Source organism: Bos indicus, chromosome 19 (assembly GCF_029378745.1).
Source record: "Bos indicus isolate NIAB-ARS_2022 breed Sahiwal x Tharparkar chromosome 19, NIAB-ARS_B.indTharparkar_mat_pri_1.0, whole genome shotgun sequence".
NCBI lineage: Eukaryota > Metazoa > Chordata > Mammalia > Artiodactyla > Bovidae > Bos > Bos indicus.
In genome coordinates this window covers 43,378,875-43,396,737 of record NC_091778.1, presented here as the reverse complement: position 1 = coordinate 43,396,737, position 17,863 = coordinate 43,378,875, and the positions used below count along the sequence as shown (strand labels likewise).

General features: G+C 51.6%; 2 protein-coding genes across 4 annotated transcripts in view; one reads left to right on the top strand and one right to left on the bottom strand.

Moving 5' to 3' along the window:
* DNAJC7 (DnaJ heat shock protein family (Hsp40) member C7) overlaps nucleotides 1–8,690 on the top strand; it is a 29,922-nt gene extending 21,232 nt beyond the window's left edge. The window contains exons 7-14 of one of the 2 annotated variants that reach the window (XM_019981398.2): nucleotides 176–329; nucleotides 845–1,009; nucleotides 1,881–1,972; nucleotides 4,986–5,059; nucleotides 5,430–5,576; nucleotides 5,811–5,963; nucleotides 7,843–7,905; nucleotides 8,352–8,690. In XM_019981398.2, coding sequence (XP_019836957.1) covers nucleotides 176–329; nucleotides 845–1,009; nucleotides 1,881–1,972; nucleotides 4,986–5,059; nucleotides 5,430–5,576; nucleotides 5,811–5,963; nucleotides 7,843–7,905; nucleotides 8,352–8,389 — 886 coding nt within the window. In that variant the 3' untranslated portion in view covers nucleotides 8,390–8,690. Of the gene's footprint in view, nucleotides 1–175; nucleotides 330–844; nucleotides 1,010–1,880; nucleotides 1,973–2,098; nucleotides 2,200–4,985; nucleotides 5,060–5,429; nucleotides 5,577–5,810; nucleotides 5,964–7,842; nucleotides 7,906–8,351 lie in introns of those variants that run through there. The other variant, XM_070773478.1, reaches the window with a different exon arrangement.
* Nucleotides 8,691–9,916: 1,226 nt separating this feature from the next.
* On the bottom strand, nucleotides 9,917–17,089 carry CNP (2',3'-cyclic nucleotide 3' phosphodiesterase). 2 transcript variants are annotated; one of them, XM_019981399.2, is made up of 4 exons: nucleotides 16,934–17,089; nucleotides 15,028–15,697; nucleotides 12,852–12,991; nucleotides 9,917–11,393 (listed from the first exon to the last, which is right to left on the bottom strand). In XM_019981399.2, exons 1-4 carry the CDS (start codon nucleotides 16,934–16,936, stop codon nucleotides 10,944–10,946), a joined length of 1,263 nt encoding a protein of 420 aa, XP_019836958.1. In that variant the 5' UTR covers nucleotides 16,937–17,089; the 3' UTR covers nucleotides 9,917–10,943. The 2 variants fall into 2 exon arrangements, with proteins under 2 accessions (XP_019836958.1, XP_019836959.1); XM_019981400.2 differs by lacking the exon at nucleotides 16,934–17,089 and adding an exon at nucleotides 16,803–16,822.
* Between the last annotated feature and the right edge of the window lie 774 nt (nucleotides 17,090–17,863).

Here is a 17,863-nt window from a genome sequence, read left to right as displayed (position 1 = left end):
TGAGACATAGTGTATAAGGGGGGAAAACAGGTAATTTTGGAGGAGTTCTTGGGAATCTACCTTTGGATACTTTCCATATTAGACACATGGTCAAGGAAAAAAAAGTGGCCAAATGATAGTAAAGGTGAGGGAAATCCAGACCACAGCTGAATGTGCCCCTTTCTGGCTGTTGCAGTGACATTTTACGAATGGATTCCACCAATGCCGATGCTCTGTATGTACGAGGTCTTTGCCTTTATTATGAAGATTGTATTGAGAAGGCGGTTCAGTTTTTTGTACAGGCTCTCAGGATGGCTCCTGACCACGAGAAGGCCTGCGTTGCTTGCAGAGTAAGTTCTAGGCACCAGATCTGGGCAGGAAAGAAAGCTTCCTCTTTGCACTTTTAAGACAGGGTGAAAGGTTTCCGCCCATCACAGGGAATGTGATAGCACTTCTTCCCACCTTGCCAGGATGCTTGGTTCTTTCATTAGAATTTGTTTCAGGACAACTTTGTATTTGCCTGAAGGTAAATATGATAATTTAGAGTCAGATCCTTTTAATATCTCAGTGTTTTTTCTTTTTTTCTTCCTTCAGTGAAGAAAAGATAGTAATGCTTATTCTGGGGAGTAGAGAGAGGTAAACTCTGGGTAACACAGGTCTCATTGGTATTGTTTTGTAAATCTCGGTTTCTCCCGTCCACTCTGTAGCAAGCACCAATGAGCAACAAATAGCCCAAGTGGTGGGGTTGGGCAGGGTAGGGGGCCATCCTTGGATCTAAGAAACAGAAAATAGACTCTGGACTCTCTCTGCAGTGGTTTGAGGGTTTCTGGATGTGAACTGAAACTCCCCTTGCTTTTCTTTGTAGAATGCCAAAGCACTTAAAGCAAAGAAAGAAGATGGGAATAAAGCATTTAAAGAAGGAAATTACAAGTTAGCATATGAACTGTACACAGAAGCCCTGGGGATAGACCCCAACAATATAAAAACAAATGCTAAACTCTACTGTAATCGGGGTACGGTTAATTCCAAGGTAAGCAAGCACTTGATCTGCGACTTGGGGCCTATATTTTTAAGGGCCAACAAAAAGGTCTTGGGAACTTTGCCCAGTAAGGGTAAACCAGATGAGAAGAGAAAAGGTTAATATTTCAGCTTGTGAGGAACGAACTTCGGAGAGGCAAGCTTTTTTTTCTGTGGAATTTAGGGACACTTGAGGGACAGTTTGGAAGGATATTCCCACCTGTTCTTCAAGATTCTCTCTTCCAGTAAAAAAATGGCTAGGGAAAAAAAAAGAGAATGGCTAAAGGCGTTGAGATAATTTTTAAAGCAAGTGTTGCTTCTTTTTGCCTAACCAAGTGACTCTTTTTTAGGAGGGATTCTGAGGACATGAGAATATGAGGCAGGCTTAGTTTTTTCTCCAGTATAACTGATGGTCACCCTGCTCATTGGAAAATACCCTAAGTGCTGTCCCACACAACCATCAGGAAACAAGAATAGGCTCCTTACTCTTGCAGAGTCCTAGTGGTTTAAAAATTTACAGTAATTCTTATTCTTCCAGTTGGCCTCTGGAAGAATAGGAGGCAAGAACCACCCTTCCTCTCGCCATGTCTGGTTGGGCACTAACCTGAAGCAGTAGATGTGGTTTTTGCTTGCAGATAAGTGTGCCTGGCTTCCATCACTTAGGAAAGAACCCAGTTTTGAATTTGGTGTCCTTAGCAAAAACTAGCTCTCTGAGGGACTAGCTCTCTAAGAATGAATGTGAGGGACTAGCTCTCTAAGAATGAATGTGACAGTGGGCCCGCATGACCAGTTGATCCTCTTAGAATTTTGAAGCCATGGCCACAGCTTCTGGGCTCCCTCAGTCACCGAAGATGTGAAGTATGACTGCTCTCTCTCTCCTGAAGCTTAGGAAACTAGATGATGCAATAGAAGACTGCACAAATGCAGTGAAGCTCGATGACACTTATATAAAAGCCTACTTGAGAAGAGCTCAGTGGTAAGTGCCTCTGGTGGGTGGGGGGAAGAGGGCATTGCTACTGGCCTGCCAGGGGAATTGCATTGTGGATGATGAAGCAGACCCGGGGATGTTGTGAGGTCATTTGGTCCTTCCCCCTGCCTCTAGGTGGGATTGTTCCAGCCCTAGAGCTATCTTTATAGACCTCCAGCGGAGGAGATTGCACAAGCTCCCTCAGTCTCCCATGCCTGTGTCTTACGCCCCTCACGGTCAGTAAGTTTCCTCTGATGCCTGACCCAAATTCCTTTTGTTAAAGTTTAAAATCCATTTCCTTCGGAGATTTTATTTTGTGTTGTACACTTTTGCTCTAACTTGACACAGTGCTTAGCACACAGTAGGTGCTCACTCAGTTAATGCTTTGTTGAATGAATGTATGGTGCTTGGAAGAGGAAGAATAAGGTGTCTCTTGTGATAGTTGAGAGTTGTGCCGATCCTGTATGTTCTGGGTTAGGGAAGACAGTGCTTCCATAGGAAGGGATTTAATCTGGCTCCGCATCCCTGCAGTATAGGGAAGTCCCCTTTGAAATATCTTTGTCTGACTAGGTTATTTATGAGCCAGGATGTGCCTGCCTAGGTCCAGCACTCAGATTTGCCTTCAGATTCAGGTTGCTCTGCAGCATACTTGTTCATCTTATTTTTGAAGCCACTAGACTCTTTTCTCCAGACAGGAACATGAACAAGGGCTGAGAGAGACCACTCCCCCAAATCCATTTTACTTCAGATTATTTCCCAGACAGAGAAGAATGTTCTGTCTTTTAAAGGTCCTAGAGGAAGACCCATTTGTTATGTCCCAGTCCTCCCCAGCCGTCGTGCTCCTCGTGGGGTGTCCTGGCCAGAGGACAGGTGCTACTGCTGCTGCCTGGTGAGCAAGCTAATAGTCTCAGGCTCCCCAGTCTCACCAGTGGTGAGAGCATGGGCTGCTTCCCCTTTAGTGTGCCCCAAATTATCCACATTTGTGAAAAATAGGAAAACTGCTCTCCTGTGTAGTGCTTTTTTTTTTTTTAAGTGAATTTCTAAAGTAGATGACTAAATCTGTCAAACATACACAGAATTATATTACAGATTCTATGAGACTATCAGTCATCTCATCTTTTCATACCACTTGCAGACACACATGGAAGCTTTGGAATACAGAAGTGTAGTGTACCCTTTGACCAGCTAAAGACTTATTTTAACAGATAAAAAGTGCTATATCCATGTTTACGGCAGTTACTGCTAAAGAAAAAAAAGCAGACTCTCACCTAGCTGTCTAGTAGGGAGGGGGTGACTGGAAACATAAGACTGTATCAACTCAGTGGAACACTCTGAAGTGTTTGAACAGGGAATGGGAAGAGAACAGAAAATTCTGGATTTGTTAGGGTAGCGGGAGGAAAGATTATGGTTTATTCATGTGTATGCAATAAACAGAAATCGCTTTGGTCAGATAGCCCCTTATCTTTGTGGTAGAAACAGAACTGTCCTCTGCGTGGGTCTGCTGTGAGATCCTGCCACTAGGCACAGCTTGCACTTTCGGGCACAGTTGGCTGAGAACTTGGCAACAGCTCTCTGGAGCAGCTGGGACTGATGAGAAGTAGTGGAGATTAGCTCAGGCTGAAGCCTTCCCAGAAGCCTGAGTGCTGCCTGGGTCTGCGTCAGCTCACCCCACTGGTGGGGAGAGGCCGGACCTTTGCTGCAGCTCCTGTCATGGGCTGAACAGAGCGTTCCGTTTTCCCTAAAGCTCTACTTTTCTTTTTAAAATTGTTTTCTTTGATGTTAGGATGTCCTTGGATTTTAAAAAAAGTGTGAAGTAAAACTGTAATGTAAGATTATTTAGTACATTATGTAAGGGTCTGGAAAGTCCATCAGGTTAGCCTTCTTGTCAAATCAGTCTTTACCCAGAGTTGTTACTAATTTTGTGTTATTTCAGTTTATATTATTACACTTAATCCTGAAAATGGATTCTCTACATTCTTAATAGCATTTGTGCCCTGCATCTGTGGGGCATTGGTTTTGCACCGTTTTTTAAAAGTCATAAATCAAGATGTGGCCAGAAAATTGGAGATGCCTAAGAATGTTGGGCTTGTCTCTTGCCAGCCCCATCAGTAATGCTCCCTCTGCCCTGGCCTCTGGGCCTGGGGGTGCTGTGTGATGTTTGCAAAGATGAGCTTGTGTAGCAGTGGTCTAAGAAATTGAACCTCTCTGTGCAGTGGCAGGCTGCACTGCATGGTCACTCTCCATTCCCCAGCTGATGGTGACTGTTTCTGGAATTCCTACAAGAGTCTGTTTAATCAGTAGGCCAGTCTCAGAGCAAGTGATATCATCAGGAAAATGCTACTTTATTTCTGTGGAAGAGACATTTATAAGATTGGCGATCAGCCTGTCAAGCTGGTTTCCTCCCATCTTGGGTCAGGGTCCTTCCTTCCTCTGTGCCACTGAAAGAGAATCAAGCCTGTGTTCACAGTCTCCTTTTCTGTCTCACTAACCTGTATCTCTCAGACTGACTAGTCTTAATGGAAGCATTTGCCGGCAGCCACCACCTTGAACTTGATCCTTCTTGTGGCTGACTAATCCCACATCTCCTCTGGATTGGAGCTGGCCCCGCATGTTTATGGCACTTTCGGTTTCAAAACTCTTCCATATCCGTTGGTCTCACTTGATAATTTTTCTCCCTTGTTTCAGTCCCAAGTGTCAAGTAGGTACCTTCACGTTGTCTCTCCTAAGGTGATCCAGATGGCTCTCGGTGGCTCTGAGTGAAATCAGAAGGAACGTTCTCCCTTGGTTGCTTTCTCCTCAGAGCAGTGTATCACTTTGCTGGTGGGTGCAAGTGGCATGAGACCTCTCTTTTTCTTGAGGGATTGGTAGCGAATTTTTCTTGTGGCTAGCTTAAGACTCCTGTGTCATGAAGCATCTCAGCCAAAAGTTTGTGTCTCCTGCTTGAGCCATGCCTCTTTACCTAGAGTGATACCAAAGGCCATTGCTATTTATGTCGCTGTACTGCCCTGTATTCCCTTTTCAGTTACTTGGACACAGAACAATATGAAGAAGCAGTACGGGACTATGAGAAAGTGTATCAGACGGAGAAAACAAAAGGTAAAGAATTTTGAGCACATGTTCCTCAGGGAACTGTGTGGTCTGACTTGTAGGTCCTAAAACTGGACACGGGAGTAGTTTGATTCAAGGGTGAACCTGGAGCTCATTGGAAAAAGTGAGCAGAGATCCCAAATGTGGGACAAGGCACCTGTTTTCTGGTCCCCAGTTCTCCCTGCCACTTTCCTTTTCTGTGTGATGAGGCCCATGGGAAGAACCTAAGTGTAAATAGATTTTTTAATCTCCACAAGAAAACATCATAAAAGCCCCTTGTATGGTTAACAGGGCTTCTGACTCCAGGGCATCTGGGCTGGGACTTGGTAAAGGAAGCCAAAAACAGATTTATCCGTTGACGCTAAATGTCTTCCTCCAGAACACAAACAGCTCCTTAAAAATGCACAGTTAGAACTGAAGAAGAGTAAGAGGAAAGATTACTACAAGATTCTTGGTGTAGACAAGAATGCCTCTGAGGACGAGATCAAGAAAGCCTACCGGAAGCGGGCCTTGATGCACCATCCAGGTAGAGCGGGTGGGGAGCGGGGCTCAGTGGCAGGAGCAGGTCGGGCTGGCTGCTGCCATGGTCAGTCCAGCACCAAAGCCTGAGAGAGGCTCCTCAGCTGGAATTAGGTGGTGCTCGGTTCTGTATACACCAAATGTGGGAAGTACTGGATTGTAAAATGAGACATAATGTAGTGTTTCCCTTGAACTCTGTTTTCTTGAGACTCTTGAGTTCTTGCTGTATTCCTCCCTTTAGATCGACACAGTGGAGCCAGTGCTGAAGTTCAGAAAGAGGAGGAAAAAAAGTTCAAGGAAGTCGGAGAAGCTTTTACCATTCTCTCTGATCCCAAGAAAAAGACTCGCTATGATAGTGGACAAGACCTTGATGAAGAGGGCATGAATATGGGTGGTAAGTTGGGAGTTGGTTGGGGCGGCCTGGGTTGCACCTGACACCTGTGAAATGTTAGCATTTTTCCTGAAGACATTCTGTGGGTGGAGGAGTAGGGTAGGGGTAGGGGTGTCTTATGTCATCAGCCAGTGATGCCCAACAGTTTGTTAAGTGCACTCTGATGAGTAGCTGTAATGTGTGAGGTACTGTGATGGGTATGGAAAATAACAAAGCTGAAACCCATAGTCCAAGGGTTTGCAAACCCTGGTCCACGGGCCAAGTCTGACCCCTGGTCTGATAGACATGGAGCCCAATGAGGGCAGTCAGGTGTAGCAGGTGCCAGGGGTACAGAGTGAGTGCCAAGGTCAGCACCAGCAAGGGACAGCTTGGATATGCAGAAAAGCACAGCACTGTAGGGAGTGACCAGGGCTTGGCTAGGAGGATAGAGAGTGCTTGGGGCATAGCAACACAGTAGCTGGGTCAGACCTCAGCAGGCCTTGGAGGCTACAGGAAACATTGGGTTTTTCCTTTTGGCTGGAAGTTTTTTTTTTTTCTCCCATTGCAAAGTGTCTGATGACTGATACTTATGTGTCTGGCACATTTCCATAAGCCCTCACAGACTTCAGTTTCCCCAGAAGACTTAGAATGAAAGTGAAGTGTAGCTGAGAGCATCATTGCTCACTGTGAGCTCAGTTGGGGATAAAAGAAGCCCTGAGTTGTGCACAGTTCTCAGACCACTGCCTCTAATGCCAGCCCTTTCTCTTCCACTGAGAAAATCTTTTGGAACTTAAAATAAGGTTGATGATGCTACATAGATAACCCTGACCTCGCCAGTTCAGGGTGGGTGGGTGTGTTTTACAAACCTAATTTTAACAATAATAAACATTGCTCTGCCCAGCAGTTGAGAAGAGCTGTAAGCAGTCAAAAGCTGTTGAAGGGTTTAAGAAAGGGACCCGTGGACCTGATTTTAGCTCTGGAGTTATATTTGCGATGGCTGTGAGGAGAGCTGGTTTAGAAAAGGTGAAGAGGAGGGAAAACAAGATCACTAGGAGAGGATCGAGGGCACGGTTGGGAGACTGCATCGGCAGGAGTTGGCTGCTGAGCATGTCAGGAGAGGCAGAGGACGAAGTCAAGAGTGGCTTGGGCACAGCTGACTCTGTGGGGCCGTTCACTGAGCTGGGGGAGCCAGGAAGATGAGCAGATACACAGGCAAAGAATTCACTTTTAAATACCATGTGCCTGTGGGATTGGCCGCTGGAGATAAATCTGTGCAGCTTAGGCAGACTGGCTACGTGAGGCCCACCGTGGCCTGATGAGAAGAGCGCCGCGCGCGGGAGGCTCGACGCAGCAGTGTTCAGTGTTGCTGCTGTCACTGACCAGGTGGTTTGGGCTGGTTACTTGAGCTTCCCCCGTAGGTTTTGTTGAGTATTAATTGGGAATGATCTAATGTATGCCAGTCCCAATACCACGATTGCCACTGGGTAGCTTTTTTTCTGGCATATGATGTAGACAGAATATGGCATCACACGCACACATTCAGTCGTGTCTCATTCTTAGATGAGCCTTGGTGGCACCTAAGGGATGGAGTCCGGTCCTTTCAGGGGCAGCCCCAGCAATATAGGGAGACAGTGTACAGGTTCTAGTGGCATTTCCCATTGTGGAGAAGGTGGAGCAAAGTGCGTTGAGGCAAGGAAAGCTTTCCTTTGGGACACACTTGGAAGTAGAACAGAACAAAGCGGGACCAAGTAGTGGGCTTGCCTCTCGACCATGACTTTGGGCAAAGGACGGAAGTGATTGTTATCTGGGAGAGCTTTGGAGACCCATTCTCTGTTAAGTTCTTCAGACACTTCTGATTTTTTCACCTTTTTGTGCTTTCTCTGCTTCTTATTTTACTCTGCAGATTTTGATGCAAACAATATCTTCAAGGCATTCTTTGGCGGTCCTGGGGGCTTCAGCTTTGAAGGTGGGTGTGCCTGAGTTCCCAGGCCACAAGCCGACACAGGGGCTCCCCAGTTAGGCAGCGCTCTGGGAGTCAGAGAGGCCCATCAGTGGAGGCAGCAGAGTTCTCTTCTAGCAGGACGTCTACCCCCTCGGGTGCCGCTGAGGCTGGGCGGGGCGGGAGGGTTGTGGGGGGACGTTTCTGCGCTCACCCAGCCTAGGGAGCACAAAAGCCACACCTGCTTGGGGTCAGGGAGGTGTCTAACCAGAGCTTCCCTGTGAGGGTGAAGGTGTTAGAACAACACACACACCACCAGCTTGTGGGCCGCCTCCTGCATCCCGGGGCCCAGCCTGTTTTGATACCTTCAGACGGCTTTCCATTTGCGGTTGAAGCAGCCCTTCGTAACCAGGGCAGAGTGGTCTTCCCTCGGAAACTCAGAGCCAACTGACAAACTCTTCTTTTCCCTGCAGCGTCTGGTCCAGGGAATTTCTTTTTTCAGTTTGGCTAATGAAAGGACACCACCCAGAATCCAGAAAATGCAGACTTGCTCAGTTTAACCTCGAATGTGGACACAATTCACCTCCTCCCTTCATCATGTCTCCATGTCCTTAGAGCAGTTTCGTTTTCTCAGTTGGATACCCTGTGTCTGTGTGAGTGGGGTGAAGGAAAGGGAGCCAGCGCCGAAGACTGCGGGGAGGGGAGGGAGGCGGGGGGCGGACAGGGCAGCTTGTGAATTTTTGTTTTACTGTTTAACTTTATTAAAAAAGAAAAAAAATTAAGAGAATAAAATGTTTTGACCCTTTCTGGCACTTTGCTCTGGCAGCTGCTTTTTGTCACTCCAGCCAGCGGGGCCAGACCTGGGCCCCCAGCACGGAGTGGATGCCCAGGTGGACCTCAGGCTCAGTCAGCCGTCCCACGAGGGGTGCGGGTGCCCCCTCAAAAATCTGTTTAGCACGTGCATGCTAAGCAGGCCCTGGAGATGCTGTTGGGCCCAGCCTGATGCCAGTCATGGGGCAGTGAGTTCAGAACACATCTTATGGTAGGGGCCATAGAAATCACTAGAAGCTGCATGTGTCCAAAGTGGGTGCCAGGTGCCCGGCTGGGCTAACTCAGATTTATACAGGCGTTCACAGTTCCCACTGCTTGAGGGAGATGGCAACAAAGACAAAATGCCGCCTCCCTCACCCTCAGACCCTTTCCAAGTGGGCCAGGCAGCTCCTGGGCCAAGGGGTGTGGGTGCTGACATCGGCTCATTAGCTGGGATTCTTAGCAAACAGCCCTGCCCTTCTCCACGTGCCCCTTCCTGCATGGAAGGCAAGCGGGGGCAGGAAGCAGTGGCATTTGTCACGCTCTTCAGGTCAAGCTTCGTGTTTGTGGTGAATCATCTCAGGACATCCAGGCAGACACTTGAGGCTTTGGCTGAAGCTATGATTTTTGGTGCTCTGGTAAGTAGAGATGGCTGGGTAAAGACCTTGGCCCAGATAGCTAACTATTTATCTTCCTTATGAGCCTCGGCCCCTTTCTTTTCAGTCTTCTCCCTTCAGTGTGAAGACCCTGGTGAAGTGCTGACTGCATAAGGCCTGGGAAGTTCCCATGTAGCCACCCAGGCCTCTGTTAGCCTGGAAGAGATTCTTGAATGTCAGCTCTTCCCTTGTGTTTGAAGTGGCACTGACCCGAAGGTGGCCCTCCCTGAAGAACTCCGGGTCTTGCTGAGGTCCTTCCGACTGGATTGGCTGGGCACACCTGGGGGCCTGTGCCAAGTGACTGGGGGCAGGGGGCTGCTTTGTGCTACGTGTCCCTCATATTCAGCCAACCCCTGCTGTCTGTGCGCCTCCAAGGCCAGCCTCTCTCCCTTCTGCCTCCTCATGAAAGCCGACACTGTTCAGCTGCCCAGCCTCGCCACAGCTGTGCCCAGCCCGCAGAAGGGAGACAGGACCGATGGCCCCAAGCTGGGGGACAAAGGCAGTCCTAACGCACCCTGCCCTTGCCCCCGGGAAGACTGAGCGGGCCACAGCGGGAGAGAGATGCACGCAGCTAGGATTAACATGATTTATTTCATTATCAGTCTTACAAGTTGCTGAGGTTGGGCAAAGCCAGGAGAGTAACTTCAGGCGTTTCTATCAAGTGACAGCCTGATTAGCAGGGCCGTTACTGAGCGGAGGGCAGTGGAGGGCACCCCAGGAACCCCAGCTCCTACAGCAGTGTTAAAACCCCTCCTTCAGAGGCACTGGATAGGGCGTGGCCCGTGACAGCCAGGGGCCACTCCACTGGCTTTTGGTGCCCACTGACCCCTTTCAGCAGAGACACAAAGGCCTCCAGAGGCACCAAGGAGGCAGGATGGGCTGGGCAGGTGGAAAGACTGGTACTTTCTCACCGAGGCTCTGTCTCTGGCCTCGATCTCCCCACCGACACAGCAGGGCCACACAGCTGGAAGGACGGCAGCCCATCCCTTTCCCGGGGTGAGACCTGCAGCCAGCCTAGGGTGTGGCTGCTGCCTATTCTGTTTTGTCCCCTAGTTGTCAAACTGTACCTAGTTATAGTGTGAGGAGGGGACAGGCACTTAGGACCAAAGGTGTAAGGGAAACCCTTTCTCTGCCCTGGAAAACAGTACATTCTGATTAGGAAACGGGCTCAAAACCCAGGGGTCCTCCCGTCTCAAATCTACCACAGTTTTTTGTGGCTGGTGACCACTCCATGAGTACTTGCAGTGCTGGGGTGTCCCCTCCCCACTAGCCAGCCTTGTGCGGGGCAGTGGGCCTGGGGGCCCGGTAACTGGAAGCAGGGCTTAGGGTCGTGGCTCCAGTCCAGGCCAAACTTGGCCCAGCCTGGTCAACTGTGGTCCAGGTTTCTAAATGACGCCTACCCACCCCCTTGTGTTGAAAGCTTGAGCGTTAGACGGGAAGGGGGTGGGCAGGAAAGAGAGACGTTATTTTACAAGTTTTTAAAAATTATAGGAAAGTTAACTTTGAGTAAAAAATAAAAAAGAATCAAAGATCAAGCAGAGGGATGCTCCCCTCCCCTCCTCCTTCCCTTGTAAAGAAGGGGCAGGTGGCCCAGGACGCTCAGATGATGGTACAGGACTGAAAGGAGCCACCCTTGCGGCCACTGCGTATGGGCACGGCCTTGCCCTTCCCGTAGTATCCTGTAAAGATAGCCCTGACCTCCATCTTCTTGGCCAGGCTCAGCATCCAGCGCCCGCTGCCTAGGGAGTAGAGCTTGCCCCGGCTGAGCTCACCCACCTCCTCGCCGCGGCTGCCCCCCTTCTCCTGCCGCACAATCTCTAGCAGGTCGATGCCTGTCTGCACGGCCTCTACGTCACCCGCGCAGCCCAAGGTGATGTGTGCGCGGCTGCCCCGTGGCAGGTTGTCAGAGGGAGACAGCTTGTCCACGTCGTTTGGCCACAAGGCCAGCTGCTGCTCGCTCAGCTCTACTCTGGCTCCCGTCGTCTTGGGTGTCACGAAGAGGGCCGAGATGGTCAGCGTGAAGGCCTTGCAGTAGGATTTCTTCACTACCTACAGAGGGAGAAAGGGCAGAGGACCGAGCTAGAGGTGGTGGGCAGTGACAGAGGGACAGTGAGCGCCACAAGCAGCCTGGTGCCGGGTGGACGTCCTTCCACTGACACTGGCCAGGCTGCTTGAAAGAGCCAGAGGTGCCAGAGAGAAGGAGAGAGCAGGGGTGAGCGACGCCAGGCTTCCTGGGCTCAGGCCTGGGCTCCCCACCCACAAGCTGCAAGGCTCATTCACCTGTAAGAGAGGGCTGATGCTGAAGCTTCCTCAGGGTGAGGACTGAGGACCTAGCAAGGGCTGCTGTCATTACTACTCACCCCTTAAAAGCACGCTGATATCCAGACAATATCCTGGAGGGTGGGGCGAGGGCAGAAATAAACGCCTTTGATCAAACTCTACTCCATACACTGTGGCTTACTGTATACCTGATTCTCAGAAAGCCCATCTCTCCCATTTTGACCATAAAAAACTTCCCTCTTTTGCTCATGACCCCTCACCCCAACAGTGTCTACTGTGTGCGTGCACGTGTGCTCAGTCATGCCCTATTTTATGCGACCCCATGGACTCTAGCCCGCCAGGCTCCTCTGTCCATGGGATTCTCCAGGCAAGAATACTGGAGTGGGTTGCCATTCCCTTCTCCAGGGGATCTTCCCGACCCAGGGATTGAACCTGAGTCTTCTGCACTGCAGGCAGATTCTTTACCACTGAGCCAGCTGGGAAGCCCTGTCTGGCAGTTAACAGGTGCTTAGTAAATCTTGCTAAATGAATGTACAGTCAGAGGTGGGAGTGAAAGTGTGTGCTGCGTGTTCATTCATGCAACTGGGAGGCGCTAGGGATACAAGGTGAACCACACTGCTGCCCTCTGACCCACACGAAGTTTCCATTCGTGTGGGAGGAAACCACTGAACAAGTAAGTATAATGGCTGTTACACTAGGCAGAGAAGTGAGGGAGCTGGCAGAGGGTCAGGGACAGCCTTCCTGCAGAGGCAACCTGAAGGAGGCTGGGGTCAGCCAGGCACACCAGGGTGCCACGCCAGGTGGTTAAGGACCCAATACGAGAGGCTGTGGGTAGGAGACGGGGTAGCCTGCAGGCAGGGAAGGGGCTGATACCCCTAAGCCAATGAGCCTTTCTATCCCTCGACACTCCCCATTCCGGGGCATGACCAGGCCTCAGACTCGGGACAGGGACTTCAGAGCACCAGCCTCCTGGGGGTAAGGGACTTCTAGCCTTTGGAAATGAACACAGGCTTAGAAGCCAGCATTCCCTGAGCATCTGCAGAAGGGGCAGGCCCCAGGGTCACAGCACAAGCTGGTGGCACTGCCTAGCGGGGCGACTGAGCTCAGTACCACTAAAGCTGCAGAAGCACAAGCTGGGACAGACTCCACTTTTCCTGAGAGGCTGTCTGGTTCTCCAGAGGGCCCTGCCCTCTCCCTGCTTCCGCCAGGTTCCTGGGGAGCACTCACATCTTGCTGGGCATACTCCTCTGCCCCAGCGGCCTTCCCGTAGTCACAGAACTTGGTTGTGCAATGCAGCACGCCCGGCGGTCTCTTCCCGAAGTAGGTGACCAGTTCAATCTTCTCCCTGGGCTCATCCCCAGAGACAACTGCGGGGGGAGAGGGAGGGTGGTCAGGGCGGGAGAGTAGGGGCATTGCAGCAGCTATCACCAAGAGCTTGGGAGAGCCAGAGGAAAAACATCCAATGTGGAGCTTAAATTCGCAATCCACTGTAATTGAGCAATCTGCCATTCATTCGTTGGTCAAATTAATAGCAATTCTAGTGCTATGAAAAGGTGCTTTAAGTTCCCTGCTTTTTGTTCCTCAAATTTTTTCATCTCTTACCCAGACTTGAAAACTAAGGCACTTGTAACCCAGGGGAAGGCAGCATAAGCCAAGGGAATCTGAGCTTCAACAGAGCTACATATCTGAAAAAACAGGGAAGCAGGTCATGAAAAAGGAGCTAGAAAGAAAAAAGAGGAGGGGAACTGTATGGTATAATGGAAGGAGCCAGAAAGAGCATAACATCCAGCCCACTTCCAAGCTGTTGGACCTGGGGCAAGTGAGTGACTCTCATCTGTCAATCAGATACAATAGGAGGTGACCACCCAGATAACTATCAGTCATGACCCATTTCACTCGGGGCCCCTGGAACAAGAAACAGCTGGTCACTGGAACAATAGGTAGCCTGCAGCCTCCTTGGGTGGATGAGAGGCTACCATGGGTCTTAGAAAGTAATGGGTACAGGAAGGGTCTTAGGAGATAATGGGATAACCTTAAGGCTAGCTTCTCCATCACTAGGCTTTTCCTGTTAGCTCCCAGGGTTGAGTCCCTCTGAGGATGCAGCTCACCCTCCACACGGGAGGGAGACCCCCACTCGGAGGGCAGGCCTTGTGTGTGGCCCACATTTCTCCTGCGCTGTCCTACGCAGAAGGACACCAGGGGGTTTTGGTTTTTTGGTCATGCCGTGGGGCATGTGGGATCTTAGTGCTGAGACCAGGGACTGAACCCATGCCCCCTGCATTGGAAATGCAGGATCTTAACCACTGGATCGATCTCTAGTTAATTGAGGATCCCAATTTTTAATGATAAATGCAGCTTCAAGAGGCAATCACTCTACAAGGCAGAACCAGTGCTAACCAGGAGCCCTGCCTCGGGCGCGTCTCTGTCACGCTACTCACAGGCACTGCTCACACCAGGTGGTGTAAGCATCCTGGTTTCCTGCTTTCCCAGCATTCAAATCTTAGGAGCTGAGAAAAGTCCTTGGAGAATGTATACAGGCACAACTCACCTCTGACAACCCAAAGAAACCCAGGTGGGGATATTTCAAGTCTAAAATTAAGGGGTGGGGGGGAACTAGGAATGCATTAAAGGAAGAAGAGATGATTAGTAGGTGGGTGACATGTCCTCCAGATCACTGGAGGAGAAGAGCCACTAGGCGGGGCTTTCCCTATCCCAAATCTCTCCTCTCCGTGGAGCAAACAGCAGGAGGGCACTCTGGTCTGACCCAATAAGGGAAGGCTCCTCTAGAGGCGATAGAGTCTAGGGCTCTCACAACAGCTTTGGGCAAACCCCACATCCGTTCTGTGCATTTCCCATCTGCAAAAACGAGATTGGACTCTAGGTTGTTCTCTGGAGCTGTGCAATACCACAGGAGGTGCGCTGGCAAGCTCAGGGCCTGGGAACCGTCCCCGCTGGCGTTTACAATAGTTCTAATAGTAAGTTTTCTGCAGCTTAGGACTCCACGGCATATTGTATTTTAGAAAACGGTTCTGCAGCTAAAAATGAGTTTGAAAACACTGGACCAGACTCTCCCTCCAGGGTTCTATGAAATGTTGATGTACTTCCTATTATGACAGTATGCAATTTGTTCTCCCCATCTCTAAGACAGGGTCGGTGGTCTAGGTCCAGGCTGGGAGAGGGCAGCTGGGAAGACGGTGAGAGGGAAAGTCCCTGGTGAACACCTCTCCCATGTCCCATTGAGTGTGCACCGCCCCAGGAGACCTGTGCCAGCGCCAGGTGAGCCCCCCTGCATCCCCCAAGAGCTTGGAGAACAATGGTCCCGGGCACGCAGCACCCTGTGCCCAGCCAGCGAGGGGGATCACAAATAAGGTTGAGTGCCCCACCCACCCACCCCGCCACCTACAGTGTCGCAGCTCCTTCTTGAAGGCCTTGTGGTTGCCCAGCTCCTCCAGGAAGGTCTGGCCAGTTTTCCAGAGGGCCGCGGAACTCTTCTTGGTCAGGAACCAGCCGAAGTAAAGCGGCAGGAAGTCCTTCTCCAGCCCAGGCTTCAGCTTCTTCAGATCGTCTGCTGACAGCTGCCACTGGTTCTTCTCCTTGAGCTGGGCACAGTCCAGCCGCCAGGCCGTCTTGGGCTCCACCAGCACCACCTGGTACTGGTACTGGTCGGCCAGCTCAAAGAGCTGCTCCAGCCGCTCCCGCTCATGGTTGGTATCATCCAGCACCAGGACCCGGAAATCCCGGCGGCAACAGGCAGCCAGGTCCTCGTCCAGCTGCTTGTACTCCTCAGAGAAGGATCCCCGGGCGCCAGGGGTGATCTTGTAGCTGTCGGCAGACACCATCTTGGTGCCATCCCGGTACTTGTCCACGATGAACCGGGCCAGCGTGGACTTGCCGCTCCCAGGCAGGCCTCGCAGGATGAAGAGCGTCTTGCACTCCTGCAGCGTGGCCACCGTCTCCTCATCCTGCAGGAAGGGAAACTGCAGCTCCGGCTTGTCCTTGGCCCCTGAGGATGACATTTTGCGGAAGAAGACCTTGGGCAGGAACGTCTGGCTCTTTCGGGAGAAGCCTCTACTCTGTGTGAGGAGGGGAAGACAGGCGTCAGCCAAGTCACGCAGGGCCACCCCGCCAGCCTCTCCTCTTCCTCTCAGGCCTGGCCCTATTCAGGAATCCCCCCACTCCAGGCACCCCGGCCCTTGATTGACAGGCACCCCCGCGGCCGTGGGCACCTTCCCAAGCCATGGGCACCTTCCCAAGCCATGAGGTTCTAGATGGTCTCTCCTAGGTCCTTGGGACCTGAGGGCTTCTGGCTGTGCAGTATGGAGAGGGCTGTCTGGGCAGTCCCAAACTCTTAAGGAGAACCGTAGCCTCAAGGATCACCCACTGCCGCCACCTTGAAAGGAAAACTGCTGGGAAGTGCCTGCAGGGGAGGGCCTGAAGCCTGCGTTTCTAGAAGTGAAGTCTAACTTTATATTCCTGGCCTCTATTAAGGATGACCTCTTTGGAGGTGGGGGGCTCTATGTCTGTGTAAAACCACAGCTGCCCTGGCCCCTAAGCGCACCGAGGAGGGTGGGGGTGGAGAAGGGTCACCCAAAGACCGCCTCCCTTCCCCCAACAATGCCAGTAACAGATAATACTCTCTTGTCTGGGATGGGGGGACAATGGTCCCACAGAAGGGCTGGTGGGGGGCTGGGCCGGAGAGCGCTGGACAAAGGGCTTCATTCAGCACAGCCTGCTACCTCCTCCTCTGCCCTGGGCCCCCCACAAAGTCGTGGTCTTTGTGCCCGCCCCAGGACTAGGCGGTACAGGGCACCTGCGTCGGAGTCTGGCTCTTCGCACCCCTTGCTGTGTGTCAGCAGCACCTCTCTAAGCCGCTTGTTTTCCTGCTTGCGCAAAGCCACAGGCGGCAACACTTTTTTACTGTAAAGCGCCTTTTCCTTTAAGCCGCGAGGCCCCACCTCCCGCCAGCACCCAGACAGCTCAGCAGGCGCACATTATCTCAGACGAGGCCCTGGGCAGGGAGTGGGTGCCGAATGCCCGCCCAGCGGCCCAGTGCCCGCTACCCCGGCCCACCCGCCACCCGGGTGTGCTCCGGGGGAGCTGCTTCTGAGTCCCGATTCCCTAATTCCCTTCTTTCTCCAGCGCCATCCCCACTCCCCATGCTCCCCGCATCGCCCCTACCTCAGCCAAGAAAGCCTCGACTCAACTCCGGAACCTCGAGTCCTCATTTGCATGCCACTTCCTCCCCCCGCCCCCAAGTCCCCCAATACTCTCGTTTTCCATTAGGGTCCCGACCCAGCCCTCCCGCTCACCATGATGAGGAGGGGTCGCCGCCGTCGCCGCCTTCGCAGCACTAGCTCTCCGGGGCCGCCCGCCTGCGCGGAGGGACACGGAGTCTAGCGGTGCCGCGAGGCCACCCGAAACCCCCTTACATACCCCGGGGCGGAGCGCGGGGGCGGGCCGGGGGCGGGCTGGGCCGGCCCCCTCTGCGCAGGCTCTGCGAATCGAAACTCCACGCTCACTTGGCCCTAGAAGGAAGCTGCGGAGCGCTGCGCCCCGCCCCCTGCTGGCGCGCCAGCCCCGGGCCAGCACCTGTTTGGAGGCGCCTGTGCAGGGGCGGGTATGGGAGCTGGGGAGCCGGGGTTTGGCCTCTTTTTCTTGCACCCCGGTAATGATGAACTCGGTAAAGAGGCAAGCAGGCACCCCGCCTCTCCCTGGCCCAGTGTAGAGATTAGATTTGAGGCAAGATTGTGCGAGTGCGAATCCTGTCTTTAAAATTTTGATATTTTACTCATCATCAGGCTGTTGATTTAAAAAATATTCACAACCTGAAAGTTGAGAGTTATGTTTTATTCCGCGGGAATTTTTAGGATTTCAAGCCAGGGAGATAGCATCTCAAGTAACCCTGAGAAAATTGCTCTGAGGAGGTGAGAGTAGGAGCTGCATTATATAGACGTTTTCCAACAAAGGGCAGGTAATCTGAATGTGGAAAAGATTATTGTTAAAGAAAACCAGATATCCCAAGTTAGGGAATTTAGAGCTTTTCTACGTACGGGAAGATGCAAGAGTGTGGGCTCACTGAACTCATTCCTTTAATATGCACCTCAGCTATCTGGAGCCTGTGTCCAGCGTTTTTCATATCCTGAACTTCCTTTCCTCAGGGCTCAACCTTAGGGAGTGCTTTGATTTTTGCTAGATTGCAGGTAGTCTCCTTTCTGTGCTCCCTTGGGGCTCACCAGCTC

Coding starts and splice junctions, on each gene's coding strand:
- CNP (XM_019981399.2), bottom strand. Junction 12,992..15,027: donor CAAGAAGGAGCTGCGACACT/GTAGGTGGCGGG, acceptor CTCCCCCCGCAG/TTGTCTCTGGGGATGAGCCC. Junction 11,394..12,851: donor AGGAGTATGCCCAGCAAGAT/GTGAGTGCTCCC, acceptor CTCCCTCTGTAG/GTAGTGAAGAAATCCTACTG.